Consider the following 25,893-nt stretch of genomic DNA (forward strand, 5'->3'; position numbering starts at 1 on the left):
AGTCAACTCAGAATGACTAAATAAAGTGATTGATTAAATAAATTTAAAACAGCTCCCAAAAACGGACGCCTAAGCAATTAAAAAGCACAATATCTGTAAACCGATGCTAGCTGAATGAACTAATATTGCCCACAGAAACGTAATAAAATAAACATTTAAATAATATAGTAAGAAAATAAATATTAATAAGTCAATTAATACGTTTTTAAATAGACATTTAGAGTTTTTTTTTTTTTTCTTTTTTTTTTTTTTTTTGTCATCTCAGCAATGCTGGGAACAGCGCGCTTGAACTCACTTCTGCATGTCATATTCACCAGGGAGTAATTTGTTCATCTGTCCAATAAGTTGGCCAAAATATGTGTTTAGACGTAGCGCTAACAGGGCTTCGAACTGAATTTCCTCTCAGAGTTTATTTGTACTACTGGAACAGATCGTAAGTAGAGAGATGATCTAAGAGTCAAGAAAATGTGGGGGGAAAAGCTACAGAAACGAAGCCCAAGGAATGCGAAGAGAGGTTATCTCTCCCTTCCTGTGCATGTAGAACTCATTTTTATAAATAATGACTGGTCGTCCAGTGTGGATCGCTGACATCTACTGTTGCTGTACTCGATGCTTATGATTTACTGCGTTTGAAGTGAACTTCAGTTTTTTGGTATTTTAATGAATTCCTGCACATAGATCTTTAAAGATAGCTCTCACCAAATGGGAGAGTTTCACAAAAAGGCTAGTGGCAATTTGAGATTAACAGCTAAAGTAGTAGTAAAATATCTGTTAATAAATAAATAGTACACTCTTATTTCTATAACACATGCCAACTATTTCACATCAACGCTAGATTCAGTTTATATACAGATACATTTTCGTTGCTGTAATCTCTGTAAGATATATTTCATATACAAATGGCTATTTGTCGTTTTTTTTTTTTTTTTTTTTTCAAACATTATTTTTCTTTCGTTTCTAGAGATATTTTCATGGAAATAAGTCTATCTAAGAGCTCTCTACATTATGGCCTGGATGACTCCCGCTAGATTTCACGACGACACACGGATCGGTCTGTAAACCAGGCCGAGTTCCCCTCGAAATAATGCGTAAAACGCTTTTCATCGAATATGAAATGATAAACATAGAATTTGATATTCGAGATGTTTTTGCACTGGTGCATGCCTTTTTCCAGTTGAGAAGGAATGTGTCCCTGTATAGCCTTGTAAAATAAACCACTGTTTTGTCTGGCTTTCTTTCTTTTTTTTGTGTGTGTGTGTGTTTTCACTTTGCGTTTGTATATGTGTGCTCGATGGCTAAGTTTGGACTGGCAAATTGGTCTGAAGTTAAGAGCTGTCACCAATGTTGCGTTTCTTGCCAAAGAGATTGGAGGCATCTCTGTTGCGTAGATTTGGCTGGTGCTTGTATTCATGGGGACTGACAGACCACCGCCACCCACCACGAGTCTCCATTCCAGTAGGAACTGCAGCAGACGGACACGGCTTGTTCTGCAGTAGCTGGAAGAGCATGGTGATCTCGGGCCCTAATCGGGTCAACAGATTTGCCCTCACCAGGTCCACTGTCTCATCGTCACACTCCATCAGACTCTGCAGTAGTTTCCCATAAAACCTGCGGCGAAACAGAGAAAACTCACACTGAGCCGCGTGCGTCAACAAATTTGATGGTAAAGCTACATTAGAAAGATGCATAATGCAGGGAATCTGAAACGAAAGAATGTGCTAAAATCGTTTTCAAATGACCCAAAGACATTTTTTCTTTCAAATATTGGTTGCTGCCACAAAATCAGTGAATTTTTCTAGCAAGCTCATGACAGATAACGATGAAGGCGTATACTATCTACCTCATTGGACACTTGCGGATTTTGCACTATATATAGTATTTGGAATTAGCTAATTCCAGTTAAATGTTCATGTTATATCATTTGGTTGCATGCATATGTAAATTAATCTGACTGATTGTGTAAAATAGGCACATAATATTGTGATATCGATCAATATACCCCTGAATCTAAGCCAATTGTAAATGTATAGCAGCTAAGAGAATTGTATCATGACAAAACGACCGATTTACACCCTAATCCCTTATATGTTACTGTTCACTACTAAATAGTACACAAGCAACTCAATTAGGCCTAGGTAAATAATCCTTGTGAAAAACAAGTACACTTGAGCATACTCTTTGTACTTAAGTGTGTTAATAGTTAAAGATTTGAAGTACAGTACAAGTGCACATTCATTACAAATACAAGTACTTTTGCACAAGGGAATCCACCTAACTGATTCTTTAATTTCCAAATTTAGCGTAATCGTAAGGTCAACCACCCTGAAACCCCTTCTGTGTTTTTGTATATACCGTAAGATGGACTCTTTTCATTCGGCTCGAGAGTCTTACCTGTTGGGAAAGTGGCTGGGTAGCTGAGCCACCTCCGCAATGGCTTCTGGGTTTGATTTGGCCACTTTACAAATGTCCAACTTGCTGTAACACTCCTCTTGAACCTCCGATATCATCCTCTGGAAGGTGGAGCACCGTCTGACTGTTAGAAAGATCTTGGAAGTGATGCCATTGGCGATGCACTTCAAGCTTTCTTTCACAAAAGCCTTTCCCTGCAAAATGAACAGGAAACCACATGTCAAGCACAGGCCTGAACGGTGACTTCAATCCATCTCATGAAACTGGAGAGGGTTTAGTTTTAATTAAGTGGAACCTTGGGCAGTAAAAAGTAGGAATGATTCTCAAACAAGTCATTTTTTTGAACCAATTCTTTTTGAGGAATCAGTTCATAAAGTAATTTGGTAATAATAACTTTGCTTGAGGTGGGTGACAAACTAAGGCAACATTTAGTGTCTTATATTTTATATAAGACTAATCAATTTAGAATGCCGTTATAAATCACTCTGTAATAAGAACTTTTGAAAATAATAGCTCCCATCAGGCCTTTCAGAGTACAGTCCCATCTCTGTGGAATTCAGCAGCATTCATTTGAAAGGATTCATCCAATCCTAATGCTTCTTAGGTTTTTCCTGTCTGCTGAATAGGTGTCTTTGACGTCAATAGGATAGTGTTTCCATCGATGAACTGATATAACGCTATTGTACTTTGCCATGAATTGTATACAAACACATACCTGAGTGTCGAATTTAGCAGCACTGTAGAGAAAGGACTTGCAGATGTCATGCATGCCATCTGTGTCACACGTTGAGTTTTCAAGACAGGCGAAGGCACCGCAGCCCACCTGGAGTGCACTGTTCAGGCAGCGTGCCACATCCGCTGCAAACAGAAAACCACTGTTACATTACAAGAACCCAAAAGCATTCTTGACCACATTTATCCTTATTGTTGTCAGTGGATCAAATCATAAATGACTGCAAAAATATTTGGCAAGTCCAAATCAGAAATAATTGGAAATATACATATGTACTCCATCCATGCATCCATCCATCCATGTATCTATCCATGTATCTATCTATGTATCCATCCATCCATCCATCCATCCATCCAGGAGTAATTCAATGAAATAAACTAACTTCCTTCTATTACATGGATAGTTCTGCGTGTACACTCTCAAAGAACAGAGACCTGGAGAAAAGCCATTTAGGATTGTTGAGGGAGCAGTCTTTGGAGACAGTTTGGACTTCCAGTGTGGAAGTATGGGGCAGTTAATGCTGGAACATATTCTCATGGGAAATTACTTAAGTAGAAACACATTGTGTGTAGTACCAATGAACTTGTAAAACCATTTAGGCAAGATAATTAATTCCTCACCTTGCTTACAAGTGAACATGGGATCATTTTAAGGGGACACGTTCTCATTATCACCTTCCAGCCCACGGGATGTTTAAATACCATTCAGTCTGAGGGAGCAGTTGTACAAACGGGAACGCTCCACAAGTAATAGGGTTTTATGTGTGACATGGTGTGAGTTTCCATTCAGTTCTGATATCAAGCCAAATTTTGTCTTTAAAGGACAAATAACAACAAGCTTGAATAGCCACTTGACAACCTGAAATGTATCATAACTGAGCCAAGCATTGGCGTCATTACTCCACTCCACTCTCTGCCATAAATTTTATGGGTATTCCCAGCCATTTTTCTGTTCTTGGAACTGTGACCCAATGAATGAAGAATACCCACAGCAGGCCTTGAGGGGTTCTTGTAGTAGTCTGGGCATTCTGTGCCCTGTGTTTGCCCCCGTCGTCAGGGAGTGAGAGAGAGGGGTGTAGGGCATGTGTGCCACTCTATATTGGGTTCTGCTGACTGTCTCTTTTGGCACAAGACCCATTGTTTCCATTACCCTTACATGTGACAAGACAATAAGTTCAGCGGGGTGAGTAAAAGGGCCAACACCACCACCTCCAAAAGTTCAGCGCCAACGACTATAAACATTTTGCCGCACAAATTCGTAGCCTGCGGAGCCGGGATCCGGGATGCCACACCGAGACAGAACCTCAAGGGTGGGTGTGTGTGTGTGTGTCAGAGAGACTGGTGTTGCTACACACTCACTTTTGTATCTGAAGGAAAAATAGGCTGTGTGTTGCTGTGTCAATGCTCCTGGCAAAAGGCAGACTTCTGAAATAACCAGAAACCCCCCAAATGTCATGCAGTGAATATGTCTATTGTCCAGGGGAGCAGGTTAGGGCAAGATCTCAGAAGTACATTCTGTTAAGGACATTTGCTCAATCTGCACATTAATAGAATATTCCGGGTTCAATGCGAGCTAAACTCAATTGACAGCACTTGTGACAATGCTGATTACCACAAAAACAAAAATCAGGGTTACAGTGATAAATACAATGAAAGTAAATGGGAGCAATTTGTAAACAGTAAAGCGCCACTATTATGCCAATTAAAGGGTTTAATCATCCATGGGAATTTAAGGAGAAGCATCCAAGACAAAGTTGATACTTCAACGAAACACAACCGAGAACTCTATTTAGTCTCTTGAGCTTTGACAGTTACAAAAACTATAAACATCTTCGTTTTAATATCAAATACAGTTGTATCAATTTCCTACACTCGCTGTTGGCGTCAGGTCAAGTGACGATGAAATGTTTCCATGACTGGCCTCTCTTATAAATGAAACAGTTGTCCTTGTGAATACATGACTAAAAGTTTTTCTGCGAAATTGTGCCATGGTGTGCACAAACTCATGTGATCTAACCTGAGGTGTCTTGCTGACCCATGTCTAAGCCTTTGGGGTGCTTTTAGACTAGTTACCCTTGTGAAAAAGAAGTGTGCTTAATTGTATTATGTATATGTTTACTTGCTGTAACTGTACTTGTAGATTAAAGGGCACCTATTATGGAATTTTGAAATGTACCTTTCATGTAGTGTGTAACATAGATCTAAGTGAACAAAAACATCCTGCAAAGTTTGAAATATGAAAGTGCACCGTATATAAAGTTATTGTCTTTCAAAAGTAAGAGTCGACTCCGAGTCATTTTTATGAATCGTTAGAAGACCGAAGCTTTTTCTCTGACTAGATGACGTCAACTTGTCAAGTTATTTGAATACGATACGCCCACTTATTGCGCTCCAAGGCCAGGGAAAATATAATGGCGACGAGACGCTGTGTTCTGAAGTGCGACTCAAAAGACAACTTTTTTCATCTGCCCAAGGAGGAGCATTTGAAGATTAAGTGGCTACAATTCATATATACAACTATACCACAGAAGTATAGTCTGAGCCTTGTGCTTTGTTCGCGCCATTTTGAAGACGATTGCTTTACCAACTTAAAGGGTTAGTTCACCCAAAAATGAAAATAATGTCATTAATGACTCACCCTCATGTCGTTCTAAGCCCGTAAGACCTCCGTTCATCTTCGGAACACAGTTTAAGATATTTTAGATTTTGTCCGAGAGCTTTCTGTCCGTCCATTGAAAATGTATATACGGTATACTGTCCATGTCCATAAAGGTTATAAAAACATCATCAAAGTAGTCCATGTGACATCAGTGGGTTAGTTAGAAGTTTTTGAAGCATCGAAAATACTTTTTGGTCCAAAAATAACACAAAATAAGACTTAATTCCGCATTGTATTCTCTCCCGGGTCTGTTGTGAATCTGCGTTCAGGACTCCGCAGTGACGCTGCTGACGTAAGACGCTGCTGACGTGTTATCTGGTGCGCCCGAGCTTCGTTTACAGTCTGAGGGAGACGCACGCTATATTCAAGCTATTCTACATTGTTTGCGTGGATATAATTTTTTTAATGGTGCGTAAATGTGCATGTCGCGGATGAGACACTTTTACAGCGTGCGTTTCCCTCAGTCTATAAATGAAGCTCGGGCGCACCAGAAATACACGTCATCAGCGTCTTACGCCATCAGCGTAACTGTGAAGGATTGACAACAGACCCGGGAGAGAATACAATGCTGAATAAAGTCTTATTTTGTGTTATTTTTGGACCAAAAAGTATTTTCGATGCTTCAAAAACTTCTAACTAACCCACTGATGTCACATGGACTACTTTGATGATTTTTTTATTACCTTTATGGACATGGACAGTATACTGTATATACAGTTTCAATGGAGGGACAGAAAGCTCTCGGACTAAATCTAAAATATCTTAAACTGTGTTCCGAAGATGAACGGAGGTCTTACGGGCTTAGAACGACATGAGGGTGAGTCATTAATGACATTATTTTCATTTTTGGGTGAACTAACCTTTTAAATGCAATCAATTGGATTCGCGAGCCGGCTGATATTGAAGGAAGGTTCAGTTCCAAGTGTATTTGCATCAGCTTCCTCCTCCGTATCACAACCTGTAAGTGTTATTAATAATTGTTGCTTTTATGTTTTATGTAGCATGCTTAATAATTATTTTGTTTGTTGTGTAAGCACCGTTTAGCTTCTAGGTCTTCAATGACAATTGTATTGAGATATGTGAAGTGTTTGTCGTTGTTTTCGGAGTTGTCTTAAAGAATAGAGTAATACCTCGTAGTAACGTAACTGCATTTTTTTTTTTTTTTGTAAAAACGTTATGTTTATGCATCGGGCTAATGCAAACAAAGACTGATTGTGCTTTTACAATATGAACTCTGGGCTATGCTCGTTAACATTAAATTCTTTATCTTATTTTTAGTTTTTTTACTACAAACTAAAGCAGTGGACTATAATCATTATTATAACAAAATTGAATTGATAAAAGCATCATTGTACTCCGTGTTAAACAATAAGTATTATCTCTGTAAACACTGCTGGGTCATCTGACCAATCAACGCAGATTAGCGTCGCGCAAAGGAGGGGTTTGAAAAACGAGTCATTGAACGAATCATTTGGGAGTCGGTGAGCAAATCAGGTAAAAATAAATGCATATTATACGACAACAAAAGTGTTTTTTGTCATTGCATGCATGTAAAACTGTTGTTGGGGACTCCCAAAACAACATTAGGAACATTTTAAATGTCATAATAGGTGCCCTTTAATAGTGTCTATTTACACTAGTCAAGTCAAGTCACCTTCATTTATAGTTCTTCTAACAATATAGATTGTTTCAAAGCAGCTTTACCGTGATAATAGGAAATGAATGTAACAGAGATTGTTTGGGCTTTACAGCAGCTCTAGAATAAAGTTATTGTCCAGTTAAAGTTAGTTTTTGATTGATTCACTTCTGTTTCAAATATCATTAGTTATTAACTTAGGGGCCGTTTACACGACACTGTTTTAACTGAAAACGTTTAATGCTTTCTGGCCGTTCATTTGCACAACAACAGTGTTTGGTGGCTCGAGAACGCAAACTTTGAAATAGATTCCAAGGTGCAAGTTTTGAAAAAAAAAAAAAAAACGTTAAACTTTGAAAACTGTGACGGCGTGCACATGCATATTATGTGTTTAGTCTATAGTACGCATGTTTGAATATATATGTGCGCAGGTGTGTAGTCTTTCTTTACAAATTGACATTGCCAAATTACTTGTCCGGCCTGCATAATACAGAATCTTTTGTAATTTCCGCGGATATTCTAGATATTATCAACTGGCCAGAATTTTTTCGCAATAGACGTGAAGGACTATAATGCTTTAAGAGCTCGCTCAAGTACTGGGGAGCTAAACCATTTAATGCTTTGTAAGTAATCAGCAATATTTTTACATTTATACAATGTTTAATAGGCAGCCAATGCAGAGTTCACAGAAGCGGGATAATATGGTCATACTTCCTGGTTCTGGTAAGACCTCGAGCTGCTGTGTTTTGAACCAGCTGTAGTTTGTTTATTAAGCGTGCAGGGCAACCACCCAGTGGAGCATTACAATAATCTAGCCTTGATGTCATGAACGCATGAACTTACTGTTCCGCATTTGTCATTGAGAGCATATGTCGTAATTTTGATATTTTTCTAAGATGAATGAATGCGGATGAAAATACAGATGATAGAAACGTGGTTTTTAAATGAAAGCTTGGTATCAAAGAGCACAAATCCCTATGGGCATCATACTTTCACTGTAGCTGAATAAAAAGAAGATTGAAACACTTTTTTTTTCATTTGTTGGACAGCAGGTTCATAAATGCTTCTCATGTTCGGAAAGATGTTTGGCGTGTGTTGATTTTTCAAATGCAGGTTATAAGCGACTTAAACTCGCAGTGCTTTCAGATGGTTTACAACTGATCACAGAGCCGTCTGTCACTGACAAGCTGCAAATAAATTTAAATTTTATAATCACAAAAAAAAAAAATCGGTTTAAGCTCGATTTCATTTTAATTGCGATAAATCGTGCAGCCCTAATTCAAATACATGACATACAGGTTTAATAGAAATTACATTAACAATATATTTTAATATACTGTACCATAAATGCTTGACAGTACATTCAACATTACACTTATACTGTCAAAACCATATTCCAAAGATGATATAAATAATTCTGAAGTATAAAGATAAGTCCTATACTTAAGTGGATAAAAAAAAACACTTAAGTTCAACTAATTGCATTTAATATACATTTGCAAATAACATACATTTAAGCGTCCAAATCATTACACTCAGTTATGTTATTTTAAAGTATAATATTTCTGTAATAAGTATCCTCTTTAATAAGGTATTTTTAATAAAAATGCATGATGAAGCCAAATTACACTGCATCTCCCAGGGAAAATACGGGGGCCGTCAAAAAACAAAGTTAAATTACTCAGATTTTGCTACTGTTATTGGATTATAAGAGGGCCTTTTTTGTATCATCCGACACCCCTCTAGACGTCATCAGTAACCTTACAGGGGAAAGTACGGTTACGGATGAATTGGGCCACACCGTTAAGGGGATGTTCCTTCACTTTAACTGCACATGGCTGACAAGAGGTGTAAAATATGGGTTTGATATTGCATTTGATGCTTTCATAGAGCACTTATTGTATTGCAGTGGGAAAACAGGCATGATGATTAGACATATTGAGACTAATGAAACTTGAATACAGCTTGGCCGACTCACTCTGATCATTTTGAGGGTACTGTGATGGGCCCTGACATGTCAGGACCCATTGGAGATCCAGGAAAACACATCAATAGACAATGCACAGTCTTGTGTTTGCTTTCTCTCTTACTCAGTCATGTATCATCAAGTGCTGTAAAACCTCAACTGGGGAAGTTATCAGAGCCCCTATGTACTGTTCTTGACAGGTGATATCACACACACAGACTAATAGGATGAATTGTTGGAATGAATAATTCATTTTCTACACTTGCATAGCTACCTGTTCAGATTTCAACTTGCACAGCGCGTGACCCTGACTTGAACTTGTGGCCCTGAGTGTCAGTGTTCCACACCAGACTAATGACTCAGCTGTACCTCGCAGATTTGGAGACGGCACAGCAATTGTTTTAATATGTCAAGTAGAGTTCATTAGTTTAGGAATGTACTGTAAACTTACTGTAAATTTGCCTCATTGTTTTGGGTCTTATGAACTTGATTTTTTTAATTTAGACAAACTTAAATATAACTGAAACTGCGCTGGGATTTCGATTTCCCAACATGCTTTGCCACGCCAAAGGGAGAGTAAATGTTAAAATGAAGTGTTATATAATGTTTTTGTGCAATATGAATGTTAAATGGGAGATTAAGTAACATTTAATGTTTTGCTATGCTAATTTAGACGAGTTTGGGTTATGTTTGGATTTTTGATGACAAGTGGAGCATGAGCTTGGATTGAGAACAGATATAAGTTAAATGTTTTATCTTCTCATACTTATTCAGCAATTGCTATTCTATGCTAATGACATCAAAGCATTGTTACCGATTAGCAAGTTAGCAATTACTGCATTTGCTAGTTAAAGCGGGCCAAGTTTCCACAACTAAAAATATTTAAGTTGAGATTACATGATCATTTTAAGTTAAATGTGTGAGTAAAAAATACAAATCTGCCAGTTCTTCTTACTTAAATTTTGAATTTCTTAACTTAAAAACTGATTACCTCAAATTTATTGAGTTTTCCCAACTTATTCAGGTTTGAAGTGTGGACATTTTTTTTCACTATTTGAAGATTCCATTGGCCGTTTCATCAACGGTACTGACACTGAAGACAAGAGCCTTAAAAGTTCCCCTAGACGCCAATTTTGCCCTTAAAACTCATCTTTGATCACCAAAATGATATATTTAAACGTGTTTTCCTTGTAACTCTACACCCTTGCCTCATTTAGTATACGCAGTTCTATGAATATGCAGATGAGCCCCGCCTCCACTCACTCACACCAGCTCAGAGATCCACTGGTTGACTATCATACGTTGATCTGATTGGTTACAAGGTAGTTTGTGACGACAGAAACACCAGCGATTTCAAACCGTGTTTTTGGTTCACTGCAGTTTTAAGGAGAAAATACTCAGCAATGGTGTTGACTTATGAATTTGCACATGGTTTGTCTTAAAGCATATTAAAAACATTACATAGACATAACAACATTAAAAACTTGATTTTCACCAAAGGGGGACTTTAAGATAACAAGAGATAAATTGCAATGTAAAAAAAAAAAATTACTCTATCAAACCGGTCTCAATAAATATTTTGCATATAAATGAAGTGAAATGTAAAAATCTTTTTGTAACATTTTTTTGGAATATGCCCTACGTATTATGTTTTGTAAAGTATATACTGTTCATTTTGCTCTTTTGGAATTATTGGTGCACCAGTGTCGCTTTGTCTCAAAAGCACTGAGTCAGTACATGTCTCCCTGGCAACTAAGTACAACAGGAAGTTATGCAAATACCAAGTGGAGTTTGACAAAGGTTTTCACGTCCTGACCAGAGAGAGAACGGAACTGAGCGTCCCACACCACACACAGATCCACTATTTGACACTTGGACAAGCTTTTCTCTGCAGCATATTAATTACTGACAAAGCAAGAAGCCTTTGTAACACTGACACCAGATCTTCAGTTTCAATATAATGAGCAGTAAGTCAGAACATTTAGTCATCTGTAATAGTGTTGGGCCCTTTCAGGTGCACACTAAAGCATCCTCCAATTCTCTACCGGCTTAATCTGTACACCTGCAGTGGGATGTTCTAGAACACCTGTCATTTCCAAATAAACCAGAAGAGCTTGGTTAGCTGGTTCAGCTGTATTTGATGAGAGCTGGAACATGGATAGGATGACCTCACCGGGGAAAGCCTTTTATATAGTGAATCAGCCTTTCACTGAATATTAGTAATGGAACAATGATGTATTTAGAAAGCACTGTAGAGATTAAATGTGTATGTAATGTTTTTATTTTTAAATTGTCCTTGGTGTAAGAGGGTTTAATTGTATCACCCTTTGAGATTTCCCTCTGGTTTGGTTTTGTCCATATTGAGACTTTGAATGTTCTACATAAAAAATAAAAAAAAGGTTCTTTATTGGGATTGAGAGTTCCACGGAACCTTTCCATTCCACAAAAAGGTTCTTTAGATTATTAAAATGGGTAGCACTTTATTTTACAGCTTGGGTATAGGTACTAACCCTGAACCTACTCCTAAACCAACCCTAACCCATGTACTTACCTTATATTACCCAGTATTTTTTCAGGTAAGTACACATAAGTGCACACACTGTAAAATAAAGGGCAACCTTAAAATGTTCTTCACACTAAAACATGTTTTTTTTTAAAGAACTGTTCACTAAAAGGTTATTTGATAACCAAAAAATGGTTCTTCTGTAGCCTTATTGTGAAAACCCCCTTTTTTGGAACCTTTCTACATTGATAAATCTATGTCCAATTTTGATGCCAGAAAAAAAAAAAAAAAAAAAATTCCAAATATTTTTAATTTAATGGTAACCATATATACCATTAAATTATATGTCAATACCAACGTTAAGCTATTAAAATGTTTGCTTATATGTAAAATGTGCTGATACCATAATGGAAGATTACATGATGACTTTAAGATCATAAAAACGGAAGAACTGTGGCTAATAATAACATTAGAACCAGTGTCACCCACACAAATGCAAAACACAAATCAGAGTAACACACACAATAATGCAATTATCACACAAACAATAATGCTGTAATAGTGAATATCAGCATGACAAAGCCATACTGATATTCAGTACATGCCAAATGCATGTTGGAACCCTCAGCAAACTGAAGTGCACCAGTTCTGTTATATAAAATACCAGCACTCTTGACATATTCGACCAATCCAGATTAAAGGAGTGGAAAATCGAAACAAATGTGATGGACTGCATGCAGTGAATTTGGCCATTAATCTTCATTAATAATAAGGAGATTTATACATTGTGCCATTAAAGTCTACTATAATATAGTACTTTTTTTCTCTAAATAATAAGGTATGCGTTCATTGTATTGCCAAACTGAACACATTTTTCCTCCACATAGCCTATAATAATGCAATTTATACTTTTACTTAAAAGACACATGATTTTAAAAGTGCACGTATTGCCTTGTTAAATGCATATTCCTTTAAATTATAGGGTAGCCTAATTCATTGATATTACTTTTAATTTGACAGTAAAAGCTGTTGTCTTTAAAAGCTAGCATTTTTACGTTATGTGGTAAGGTAAGCAATTAACAGGTTTTTTTGCAGTAGCATTTCCCCCCCAATGTAGAAACTCCTGCTTTTGAGGCTGAAAGCGACGGCGGAATCATCATCATCATCATCATCATTCACATTCATTCATCGCGCTCAATGCATCAAAAGCAGCTCATCATGAGATATGATGAGTCCTCGTATGCAGGTCAGAGGATGATGAACATGATATAGCTAATACATCTGTCACAGAGCAGGTCAATAGATGCATTGGATGAGAGCTCATCAAAGAGGAGATGACAGCTCTCATATGATCTACCCTATATACACCAAGCAAAAGCCCAATGCACGCGCATCAGCGCACAACCGGCTCATTATTCCCGAACGCTTCCTACTTACAGGGGCTGTTGTGGGTGAAGCGTGCTCTCCTGGGCGAGTAGGATTCGTTCAGATCCAGTTCATACGCGGAGGCGATGAGCACGGCGAGCAGCAAAAGTCCGGTCCTTGGCGGCATCTCTCACTAAATGACACTGGGGGCTTCTATGAAGGGCAATAAAAGAGGATTTCCTTTAGGTGTTGCGCGGTGTGCGGTTGAGGAAATGCGTGTGATGTGGGCAGTATCATGAAGGCTCCGTCTGTCTGTCCGGCTGATCTCTTCAGCAGTTTCTTCTTCCAGCCGCGTGCATGACAGGAGCGCAGGTCGCGCTTTATATGTGCCCGAGCATCACGAGCTCGCCGCTCAGCCCAATCACATCACAGCAGGCGCTCTTACACAGCCAAAGCTCAAACTTTCATTCATTGATCCGTAGCATTTAAATGAGCTTCTCGTATGGCGTAAAGTTTGCGGTTGCTTTTGACTTGGGAAAGGTGATTGGGGAAAACGCTCACATCCTCGCGCACTGTTGTTATATACAAATAGACAGACCTGAGCTTGTCTCATATAGAACAGAGCTCATGTGTGATTTAACTCAACTTTACCCTACTGAAAAAAATAAATAAATGCTGCTCTCCCAATGCACAACCCATATAAAACCAGCAAACAGACAACAGACAGGTTATATTGTGCAACTTTATCATATGCTTCTAAACACAGCAACTATGTTCCATACAACCAAGGAAAAAAAGAAAGAAAAACAAAACATTTTGGCTTGGAAAATCATGCCAGACAAGCGTCAAGAATATATGGTTAAAACCAGCGTCTGGAATATCCTCACAATGTATCAAAAAGAGTTAAAATTAAGATTTAAATTGCCCATTAGATAACATGGCATCCCTTAAACCCCCTTCCTGTGAGTGTAATGCAAGTCTAAATCTCATTACTCGCTTTGAACAATGAGAGCTTGTTTTTCTTTATCTTTTTGTTTCATTCAGTAATCCACCCAGCCTATTATATTTCATCTGTCTAAACAAGCTTTGGCACTGTGTGATTACCAGGATCGCGTTTTAGTCAAATGTATTGCGTTCTTTGTTTTTCTTAACCGTCTTTGAGAAATAACATTTGAAGTTATTCAAATGACTCGCATTTTTATCGCTTTGGCATTTTGATGGACCCTCTACTATAATGGCGCTATTGTCGGTGAAGCAGGCGGAATTGTCTCTAGCTGAGAGATAAACTGCGTAGTTATTGACACAAATCGTGTGGCTCATGGAAACCATCATTGTTGACTTTACGCGTCTCGTAACTCGCGGACTCAAGCTCGCGCACGGCGCACGTGCAGAAGCGCACGCGTGAAGTGACACTGAAGACTCGCCCAATCAGCACAGTCATGGTTTAGTGAAAAAAAAAACCCTGCTCATTTTAAGCCTTGAAGGAAAATGAAAGAAAAGTGTTTTATTCTGACCACCCTTTAATTTATCACTGGGGCTAGTTGACCCACTTTCCCCCCACAATACAGGTTAATTTGTGATTTTCTGTATAGCCACACACCTTGATTTTTAACTAACATTTCCACCTTATTGCCAAAGGGAAAAAAATATTAATTTAGGACATGCTGACTTATGTTTTGCTTGTTCATGTTGTGACTCTATATGTGGTAAGCTGTCATACTGTAGAGAACCTGCCATTAAACGGCATATTCGGGCATTTCAGCACAATCTAAAAAGCAATGTTAGTATGAAACAAAACAGAAAACACAGATATTGTGCAAAATGATCAAACTTGTTTTGATACATTGGACCCTATTTTTAGTGACATAGGAACGAGGTTCACTCTAAACTTGATTAACATCACCGGTTATTATACCAGCCCTCAACAAACATTCTTCATTTGCTGAGTAACGCAGACTGCATCTGAGCTCTTTTCCCATCTGTGTGTGTGGTACTTCCAGCAGGTGTTTCCAAAGTGAAAACACCATAGTGACTCATGAATGGATTTGTGCCTCACCCCCTACTTACAGATCACCACATCCTCTGCAACGCCATCAGATGATTCACAAGGTCTTATCTACTATTTTGCCTTGGCAAAACTGTTTGACAAGAACACAGTGAAAGAGACCTCAGCCGCATCATTTATCAAATCACATCACTGCTATGTACCTCTTTAAAATGCACCAGTGGCCCTGATATATTCAGCCTTTAACTTTGTGGTTAGACAGTGATTGTACATGATGCAGCATTAACTCGCTAATACAAGTGAAACCCTAAACGCTTCATCAAGACTGAATGCACTTCTATTCTTACACTAATTTCAATAGGGGTTAAAGAATGGCAGGAAAGGTCAATCTCTTTTCCCTCAGATTTAGCCAAAAACAGATGAGACTCGAAGTTCAGTAACTTGCCAATAAGAAATAGTTTATTGTATTTTTTTCTTCTTTACAGATTCCATTAAATTGGTGGGCTGTATTCCTCCCAAGCTTCCTTTGTCTAAAACAAGCTTTTTAAATGATGTTTTTAAAGCCTTTAGTGTTCAGTGGTTTGATTTGTAGATGTGTTTTATGGTAGGTCTCTAGTTTAATTTATTGCGACAACTTTATTACGAATATATCGGTCTTCTCAACTTCTAGTGGCCTGCTTCATTTGTCAAGTATGTTGACAGCTTTAAAGTCCCCGGCAGTCAATCATTTTATCCCTTAAAACTTATCTTTGATCTCCAAAATGACATGTTTTTTCCTTGATTTTTTTTTGGCATGCCTTAAAGTAGCTTGAATGTAACTCTACACCCTTGCCTCATTTAGTATAAGCTGTTCTATGAATATGCAAATGAGACCCGCCTCCACTCACTCACTCAGCTCAGAGATCCACTGGTTGACGATCACACGTTGATCTGATTGGTTATAAGCTCGTTTGTGACGTCAGAAACACCAGCGATTTCAAACCGTGTTTTTGAGACTGTCTTTGGTTCACTGCAGTTTTAAGGAGAAAATACTCAGCAATGCTGTCGACTTATGAATTTACACATGGTTTGTCTTAAAGCACATTAAACACACCACATAGACATAAACAACATTATACACTTGGTTTTCACCTGGACAACACACAGCAGACAAAATCATGCAGATATCGTGTCTGCTATTCCAAGAAGGTTAATTATTGTATTCTTTCAGCAACTTATTGCAAGTATACTGGTCTTTAAATTGGTATTTTGGCCAATTAACGGATGCAATGCACAATGATTTCACCCCTATGCTAGTCTGTTATTAACTGAGCAACTAGAACATCAATATTCATTACATAATTTAGTTCTACAGCATTTTACATGATCAACAAGGTGAAGAAAGCATTATAACAAACAGGATGGAGTATTGGGGCTTTTCCTTATCACCTATAGGGCCATTCCACTCCAAATTTGTATTCCCTTCACTCAGTCTCGTGGACTATGATGTGCGTCATTGCTTAGGTTGCATGAGTGACTACTACTGGCGGAACTCGTGCATGAGGTTTAAATGGAATACACTAAGCACTTGATCACTTGGAATTCACTATTTAAACCCCTTTTTTACTTTTGAATTTGTTTTATGCACCATTCTATATATAAATATGTTGTTGGAGAAAATATATAAAGTCCTATAGGTATATGAGCTGTTGGAGAAATATAAAATTGCACAAAAGAAAAATTATATGCATTTATCAATAGTGTAAACTTTTGCTACAAGTATTATGCGATTAAATCTCAATATAATTAAAGTCCCCCTATGGTGAAAATCAAGTTTTTTATGTTGTTTTTATGTATATGTGGTGTTTTTAATATGATTTAGGACAAACCATGTGCAAATTCATTAGTCAATCAACAGCATTGCTGAGTATTTTCTCCTTAAAACGGCAGAGGAAAAAAGACAGTGTCAATGTTTGATGTATATTACGATGTTATGATGAACTACATGCCTTTCTCCACTGACGTTCTGAGTTGTTCAAAGTGTTTCTGATGATTGTTAGAAGGCAGACTGAGATGCAAACTGGAGCATAGTTTGTGAAACATTAGCAACACATTATTAGCTGTTGATAAAATAGTGACGTAAAAAGCGAATCATATTAATTATCGTTATATGTCCGTGGTTGTAAAGAGCGACACCATTGTGCAGCGTTTACCGTAAGTTAGCTGAGTGGATCTCTCAGCTGGTGTGAGTGAGTGGAGACGCGGCTAATTAGCATATTCGTGGACCCGCGTATAGTCAAGTCAAGTCACCTTCATTTATATAGCGCTTTTAACAGTATAGATTGTTTCAAAGCAGTTTTACAGTGATAATAGAAATTAGCGTAACAGTGAAGTTGCGAAGATCATTAGTCATTAACTTAGGGGCCGCTAACACGACACCGTGTTAACAGAAAACCCTTAACGCGCTCCGGCCACCCATCCGCACAAAAAGTCTCGAGAAACGCACTCCCTGAATCTCACGAAAACGCAGACGGTGCGCAAATGCGCATCACGTGTTCGGTCGATAGGTATGCGCGTTTGAATATATATGTGCGCAGGCGTGTAGTCCTTCACAAAGCAACCCTCAACAAACTACTTGTTAGGCCTTAAAAATGTATAATTCAGAAATTTTTGTCGTGTCTGCTTAGCCACGCAAACCGGAATTATCCCGACAACGTTTTATCTGTATAGAGGTGAATGGAAGGAGGCCTTCACAGGGGAGAGACACTTCACTTCGTGTCCTGGCGCTGGTCCTTCATCAGATCTGGATACGGCCTGGATCCGGCGGACAGCGGTAAACCTCGGGATAAACAGAGAGACTAAAATTAGCATAGACGCCATCCTTCTTTATGATGTACTGCACAAAGTACATCAGGATTTATGGGAAGTGTTCCTGGTCCCGGCTGATCTAAACTATGCAGCCTAACATTGAGTTATAGAAGTCTATAATGTGTTACGTGTATGCTAGGCCAAAGAGATGTTTTTAGTCTAGATTTGAGCTGACAGAGTGTGTCTGCTTCCCGGACAATGTTAGGAAGACTGTTCCAAAGTTTTGGTGCTAAATAGGAAAAGGATCTACCGCCAGCAGTTGATTTAAGTATACTAGTATACTAAATGAAGCAAGGGTGTAAAGTTGCATTCAAGCTCTTTTAAGGCATGAAGATTTTTTTTCACAGGAAAAAAACTTTTAAATGTCATTTTGGTGATCAAAGATGAGTGATCTGCTGCTGAAGTTAAATTGTGGGATATATAGAGTTGCTATATTGAGTAGACTCGCTCTCTCGATCAAAATCAAGGGGACGAGGGCCTGTCCATTTAAACTTCCCTCGCCCACTTGACAAAGTGGAACGCACTTGGGATGGTGGCAGGGATTCCCCCGAGGGGAAGTGCTTAGGGAAGTTCTCGAGTGTATGTCTAAAAGCGAAGTGTAACGCAGCCGAGGTTGCATTCACACTGCCAGTAGGAACTCTGAAGTGAGGTAAGCCGGCTGAAAGCGATGTAACTTAAGCACGCCATTCAACATCGTCAAACATCTTCGGGATGGAGGATTGAGAAGTGCCTGGACTTTGGCGTCTGTTCATCTATTGCTGTTTTCTATGTTTGTGGAGTTAGTTCATGGAGTAAAACTGTGTGTTTACACAGCTTTTTAAAAATTGCCAGTTGCCGGTGTTTCGCATGGCATGCGTTTAACTAGACAACGTACACTTACGTCACTGGTAGTTCCTATTGTGCTGGGTTAGACCTTACTCTGAAGTAGACGCTAATTTAGTTCCCCCAATAGGCGACCCTATAACTAAAATCGTTCCCAGTTCCTGCGGTACGAACACGCCAAAAAGCGTGTTCTTCCGCCAATAGTTATGGGAACTATGAAAACGGTGCGAAAGCTTCTTATGATAACAGGGGTGCCAGTCCAGTCACATATCACATCAGTCAATCAATGCCTCACTGCATGTGTGCACTAGACCTGCCAAAGCACGAGGAAATGACTTTTAGATTACATTAGTGCTTGCTGTTCTCATACGAGGAACCTGTGTGTAGTTCTGAGAGACCACATTTTGGGGCAACCATACATGTGTATGTCATCCAGAGCTTGCATAATGATGCAGGTGTAAAATCAAACTTGGTTTGAGTGATTGCAAACCTTTTAGTCCAAACAACGTGTCTAGAATGCTTTCAGAAACGTGTTCACATAGTTCCAGGAGTTGCATTTCACACCGTTTTTAAACATTTAGTCACCAGGGAGCTCTTTTATAAAATGGGGATTTCTTGACTGCTCTCATACTGAATGCTACCATATTTTTTGAGTGCTTTTTGACTGTTACTAAGACATTCATTCTGTGCAAATGTTGGAAGACAAATTTACCCCAGCAAAAATAAGAAGAAAATGGTATTATAAAATCCAATTTTCTGCAAGAGTGACTCACGCAGTGTTTAGATTGTGGCAATGATTTCAATCCAGCTGTTCTGGGAAAGTTATCAGAATTATTATTATCATTAAAATGGCTCCCTAGGGGCACATTCAACGATTTGAGGAAAAATAAAAAAATATATTTTTTCGATGTATTTTTTACCTTTGAGAGCACTCTTTGGAAGTTCTCAGAACAAGCATACACAGCAAAACTGTTCTCCACTTTTTGAGTTCTAGTCGTGATTTAATTTTTCAGAACATAGCCAGCACACAAGGATAAATGATGTGTAGCAATGTGTTTCTTCATCTCAGCCTAGCTTTGGCATCCTCAACCAGCAACCGACTTTTCTGTCATGGTTTTAATGCATTACACCATGTCGTTTATTTAGTGCAAAAAAAAAAAAAAAAATCTAATCCAGACTGTACCTTTTCATTCATTTGAGGGAGTACCCAGAAAAGACCTAAAGATTCAACAGCTGCGCTCACATATGGACTCAATTCATCTTTGGCTAGTTACAGAGGTAAGTCAAATTCAGGTGGTCTTCCACCACAAATAAATTCAACCCTGGGGAATAGTGATATATCAGGCAAATGAAGTCTCCTCCTATGAGTGGTTAATCAGGGACGTGTTACTATGAGAAATAGAAACATCTGGACGTAGGACATGAGAAATTGTAAACCTTTCGTCATTGTGAAGTCACTAATCTATTGCAAACTCCTAAAAGTGTGTATGTGGGAAATAAACGAGTGTTTAGATGTGTGTATGCTGGGCAAGGGTTCAAAGACAGGGCATGATGGCAACCAAAAGTGAGCATTCTGCTTTGGCCTGATACCACACATGGCATATTTGCATTGCTTTGCATGAAAGCAGTTTAACTGATTCTAAGATTACTCTCCATTTGCATTCTGTCCTTTCTGCCAAGAGGTCAGCTGCAACCCTGCACTCGCTCCAACGGCATTGTGGGGCTTGTATGTCCATGAATTACAAGCTCTGGTTTCTGCTTAATGAACGGTTAGATAAATAGACACAACAGCAAATAATCTGGCACCAATGTGCAATTGATAACTTAAAGGCCCAATGTAGTGCCTTGGAACGCGCAGCTTTGTATGATGCGTTGATGTAATTTCCACTGAAACAGGAAGCTAAGGCGGGACATATTGAAAGGCTCCTCCCCCTTTTCAAATTGCCAATAGCGTTTAGTTTACCTCACAGACTGCACGTCGTACTTGACAGCACCATGGAAGCGAATCCGAGTGCTGATGATACGTTTGATTCAATAATAGAGGTGTGAATATTTTCCAGCCATTTCATTCTTAACCAACGTACAGCTGGAAAACGGAATAAAACTTGAGCATTTGAGCAACCGAACACACACTCCAACCCATATTGCTCTGTGACGCATTTACGGTCGCTTTGACTATTGTGGTGTTTATTGTATGTTTATATTTGGATTTGAGAGCATTTGATTGGACAGAAGATGTGATGAGAAGATGAAGTCCACGGTGATGTCATAAAAATCTGTTATCTATTTTAGCAGAAATGAGAGACTGAGTTTTGAATGCTTATATCTCCTAAATGCAAATTTTGTCATTGTTTTGGAACAAACTAGTTTTTTTTCCATAACTTTAAGGCTAACATCACACTAAAAGCTAAAAAACGAAAATTTTGATTTCAGAGGGCTTTTAAGGAGGTTTTTCTACATGACTTGATACTTAAAAATGATTTTGGTTGTTAGAATTATTCAGTGATTTTAGTGTAAATAATTGACATGCATATGAATACATATTCACAATGAATAGAAAAGTTAATTGAAATTACCACTTGAAGCACAAAACAAAGTCTTAACAAAACCAAGGAAATAGTTTAAGATAATATAGCATTGTACTCATTGAATATAGACAAATAAAGACAAAAGCCTGCACATACTTGCTTAATTGTATTCCCATTGATTTAAAAATATCCATTAAAAAAAATTAATTTTTGGTCCATTTTTCAATCCAAATACTTAGAACTGAAGATCATCATTACAACTAAGCTTTCAAACTTTTCAGTTTTATTGTAACAAACCATCTGTACTGTCCTAAAGTGCTCATCTCAAAGGTTCATTTGAAAAGGTCTGTTGTATCATCAGCTCAGATCTAAGAATGAGCCTATTTGTGTCCTGCAGTGCCTGTACAGTCCACTAGAGGGAATGTGCATTGAAAACCTACAGGTAAAGGATGCTCAGTTAGCCTGCATTGCAACTGGATGAGAGAGTGCATTCACTGTGAAGTCCTTTTGTGGACTTCATCTTTTTAGTGAAAATCTCATTTAGTATACTTAAAAAAGAAAAGAAGGAAAGTTTACTTGCCAGATGTTGCAGAAGAGCAGCAATACCGTTTATGTCCAAATCTTTTAACTTCAGGCCTTTCAGGTTTTCCAGCAGACGTCTATAGGAACGTTGGCCCAAAGAAAGTCACAACCCAGAGGTTGCCAACAGCATTAAATCTTCAGTGTTGACTTTTATGTCAATAAAGTAAGAAGCAGGTAGGGAATGTGTGACCTGAGGTTTAATAGTCTATATATTTCCATAAAAAAGCGCTGCATGAATCATTTAGTGTAAGTATATTACAGTGTGCCGAGGCATATCATTGCATTTTTGGCCTGTCAAAGAGGTTGGCTCATTTATGACGGAGATATATTCATTTCTACATAATGGCTGCATGCTTTCTCCCCGATATTTTCATTAAAGTTTAGCGATTTTCAATGTACTCCTGACAATCATGAAAATTATTAAGTGAGAATACATGAACAAAAAAAGGTTGGAAAATGGCAATTGCAAACTCTGGATGCAAAATTCCTCAAAGTATAATGGAAACTAATTTTCTTATTCTAATAGATATCATATTCATGTATGAATGCTTGATTCTAGTGGGCAATTCCAAGTTTGAAATTTAAGCTTTAAAGTTCAGATTACCTTGTCATGGCAATGATTTATATAATTGGATTTAACCTCAAAAAGAAAAGATTAATAAGCAATTTTGTTGTTTAGTTGTCTCAGCTACAACTACAGTGTTTGAGGGCGGGGCAAAGTAGACGTTGTTTGAGGGCAGCCAATGAAGACCATAGACTGGCATTATGCTAATTTCTTACAAACCTACAGAAGTGAGACTGGAATTAGTGTCGGACTCGTTTTGGCAGTTCAGAATTGATTCTTTCGTATAGGAGACAACTTTATCTGCAGATTGATCTTTCAAAACTTTGTAAACCTTATACATTCACAAACAGCTCTATTATTGCACAGCACACTACATATGTCATATCTGAAAATGCATAATAGGGGCAATATTTCATTATTTTTTATATTATAATTATATTACAGATGTTTGCTGGATTTCACACTGCTTTTCATATAGTTAGCAGATCAGGATTAGGGTTCCTTCACCTCCAGAATCCCAATAAAACCTGTACTAAATTTTACAAAAAAGTATTAATCTAGCAGAATGTCTTGTCACTTGTGCACAGTGACAAAACATTTTTTTTGTACCCCCCACAAATGATGATGTTTGCCAACCCCATCAATATTTACAGAGAGAGCTTTTAAAACCATGTTTAGTTACGGAAATAAGAAAAGGTGCAGCGCTAAGCCTGCGTGCATCACACCAAAGCAAAGTTTACAATGGAGTTAGCAAGTTGAGTTAGTATAAAATATGTCACACGCTCATTTGACGTCTCAGAGAGGAGTAAATGTGCTACAGACGTCAACCCATGACACATCACGCACAGTCTTACTTATCAAAACAGTCAAATGTTGTATACAAATATCACAGAGAACGTAAAACTGTTGTGGTTCTATTTACATGGTCACAGTCGGATCTGTACAGGACTGAGCCAGGCAGTCAGCATCCCAACCCTCTTTTGTCCCACTCCCAACCCTCCAAACTTGTTTAAGACCATCCAATATTTACACATTTACCACAGTAATTCAGTCAGCTCAACTCCCAATGTCACACTCAAGCGCTGCTGTCCAAACAAGCCATTCTCCTGTATTCTATCAAGGAAAATCGAAAGAAAAGCAAACGATGTCCACATTATTTATTCTCATTTTGTAAAATGTTACAAATGAGAGAAAAACATGTTTTACTCCAGCCCTATATGGGTGGGACAAGTTTTTCCTGAGCACATTAGTGAAATTTGTGTTTCGCAGACGTTTTAATCGCGCCTGAACCTACAAAATCTTTGTTCCAGAGCAAATTTCCAATTGTTTTTTTTGGCACACTCACCTGTCCTCTGAGAAACCTAATCTGGTCCAAATGTGAATGATATTGCATTATCCCAATGCTTCTCTTCGTGTTTTTTTTACTAGCCTGAGCGCAATAACCTTCAACATGGTGGAAAAAATTTGCTAACAAAGTAAATAGCAGAATCTGGCCATTTTAATATCTCTGTCAGGAAGGGCTGTCCAAAAATATTTTGGAAATGACTCCGATTCCTGGTTCTGGAATCGATTCCTCACAGCTAAATTGGAGGGAGCTTCATGGACGAAACCGATGTTACAGCGAATTCAGCGCGAGATGGCTGCAGCGGGGTTCGACAAGTACGTCTTATTAACAATGCTAATAATAAAAATATGTTATGTACTTACCGGTATTCTCGATTGTATTATCCGTCTATACAAATTACGGTCAGCTGCACGAACACGTTGGATTTGCTGGGTTTGGATGCCGATATAGGTTCGCAAAGCCATGAGCATCAATAGCAACGCAGCGGCCGCCATTGTTGATGGTGTGTTTGTATTTGGCACTGCGGCGCTAGTGTTGTTGGGAAAGAGGAGACATATATTGACGGTTCTGTGGTGCCTCTCTAGTCTGTGGAAAGGCTAACCGGTTCTTAGAAGGCTCGCCAGTCGAACCAACTCCAAACCAGCAATAGGTGAACTTGAGTTCACGTAGCGCAGCGCTTCTGGGTTGTACGTCAGAACGTAGGCTCACTATTGGTGTGATGCTGGCCAATAGTGAGCCTACGTTCTGACGTACAACACAGAAGCACTGCGCTCTTACACTACATAAACTCACTCAGAGGCCCACACAGAAGAAAATTAATAGTTGAATCATTTTTGTTTGTTTTTGTGCACAAAAAGTATTCTCGTCGCTTGATAAACAACAAGCGTAGCGTTAGTTCTGGCAGGTCAAGTTAGTCAAGCTCGCATCAGCTGACTCTCACCTGATCCACATCTACCTATAGGAATACGACGCCTATCACCGTATACATATATAAGCTCCTTCAGTATATCAGCAGCTATTGCGTTTCTCAGGAGCGAATTACCCTCCTCCCTCCCCAGCTCCACCTCTCATCCAGTCAGGATTGGCATTCTGATTCCCCTTGAATCAGAATATATTCTCGAATTATGTTGTACTTTAAAATCTTTAATTAAATATATTTGCATACATTCATGTTGGTTCTGTTCTGTTTACCCCAAGGGGGGTTATTGCTGCTCTCCCTGCTCTCATCAATGCTTGCCCAGAACCATACCGCCAATCCAAACTGTATGCTAATTGTCAATTATATTTGACGATAGTTGTCCTGACAGAACTAAGGTTGAGCCACTGTAGTCACTTGGAATATTTTAACAATGTTTTTACTAACTTTCAGGGCGGAAAGTTTCGATTACAATAGAGTCCTATGGAGGAGTGAGACAGCTCTCAGATTTAATCAAAAATATCTTAATTTGTGTTCCGATGATGAACGAAAGTCTTACGGGGTTGGAACAACATGAGGGAGAGTAATTACAGAATTGTTGGGTGAACTAACCCTTTAACTGATTCATTGAAACAAATAATTAAAATCTAACCATCCGCCATCACTAATAATGAGCAACCAAAAGGTGAACTAATGGTTATCTCTACTGAACTGAAAAGGCTGTTAATGATGAGTCGATTCCCTTTGATGGAATAGATTCCATCCAGTCGTCGGATGATAGGAATTGTAACGCAAAAGTCGTTTAGAAAACTAGTCCCGTCTGAATATGGCTTAGAATATTAAATTAAATCAGATCCTAGATACATGACTCATTTTATGCACCTGCATGTACAGAAGACATTAGAACATCTCTGACTCTCCTGGCAGTGGACCAGTGTTAACCCTGAATAGATTTCACATCCTAAATGTATTAACCCAGCATTATCTCAATCCCAGAGGAAACTGCGCACAGA

At 38.4% G+C, this 25,893-nt stretch overlaps 1 protein-coding gene across 1 annotated transcript; it reads right to left on the reverse strand.

The window, feature by feature from the left end:
- Nucleotides 1-261: 261 nt before the first annotated feature.
- On the reverse strand, nt 262-13,627 carry stc1 (stanniocalcin 1). The gene is made up of 4 exons (XM_079638424.1): nt 13,343-13,627; nt 3,125-3,267; nt 2,392-2,603; nt 262-1,608 (listed from the first exon to the last, which is right to left on the reverse strand). The coding sequence occupies exons 1-4, from the start codon at nt 13,455-13,457 to the stop codon at nt 1,326-1,328; spliced, it is 753 nt and encodes a 250-aa protein (XP_079494550.1). The 5' UTR covers nt 13,458-13,627; the 3' UTR covers nt 262-1,325.
- Nucleotides 13,628-25,893: the final 12,266 nt, after the last annotated feature.

The sequence above is a fragment of the Phoxinus phoxinus genome (genome assembly GCF_949152265.1).
Source record: "Phoxinus phoxinus genome assembly, chromosome: 15".
In the NCBI taxonomy this organism is placed as follows: Eukaryota; Metazoa; Chordata; class Actinopteri; order Cypriniformes; family Leuciscidae; genus Phoxinus; species Phoxinus phoxinus.

Coding starts and splice junctions, on each gene's coding strand:
- stc1 (XM_079638424.1), bottom strand. CDS start 13,457: ATGCCGCCAAGGACCGGACTTTTGCTGCTCGCCGTGCTCATCGCCTCC. Junction 3,268..13,342: donor CTTCACCCACAACAGCCCCT/GTAAGTAGGAAG, acceptor TTCTGTTTGCAG/CGGATGTGGCACGCTGCCTG. Junction 2,604..3,124: donor CTGCTAAATTCGACACTCAG/GTATGTGTTTGT, acceptor TTCATTTTGCAG/GGAAAGGCTTTTGTGAAAGA.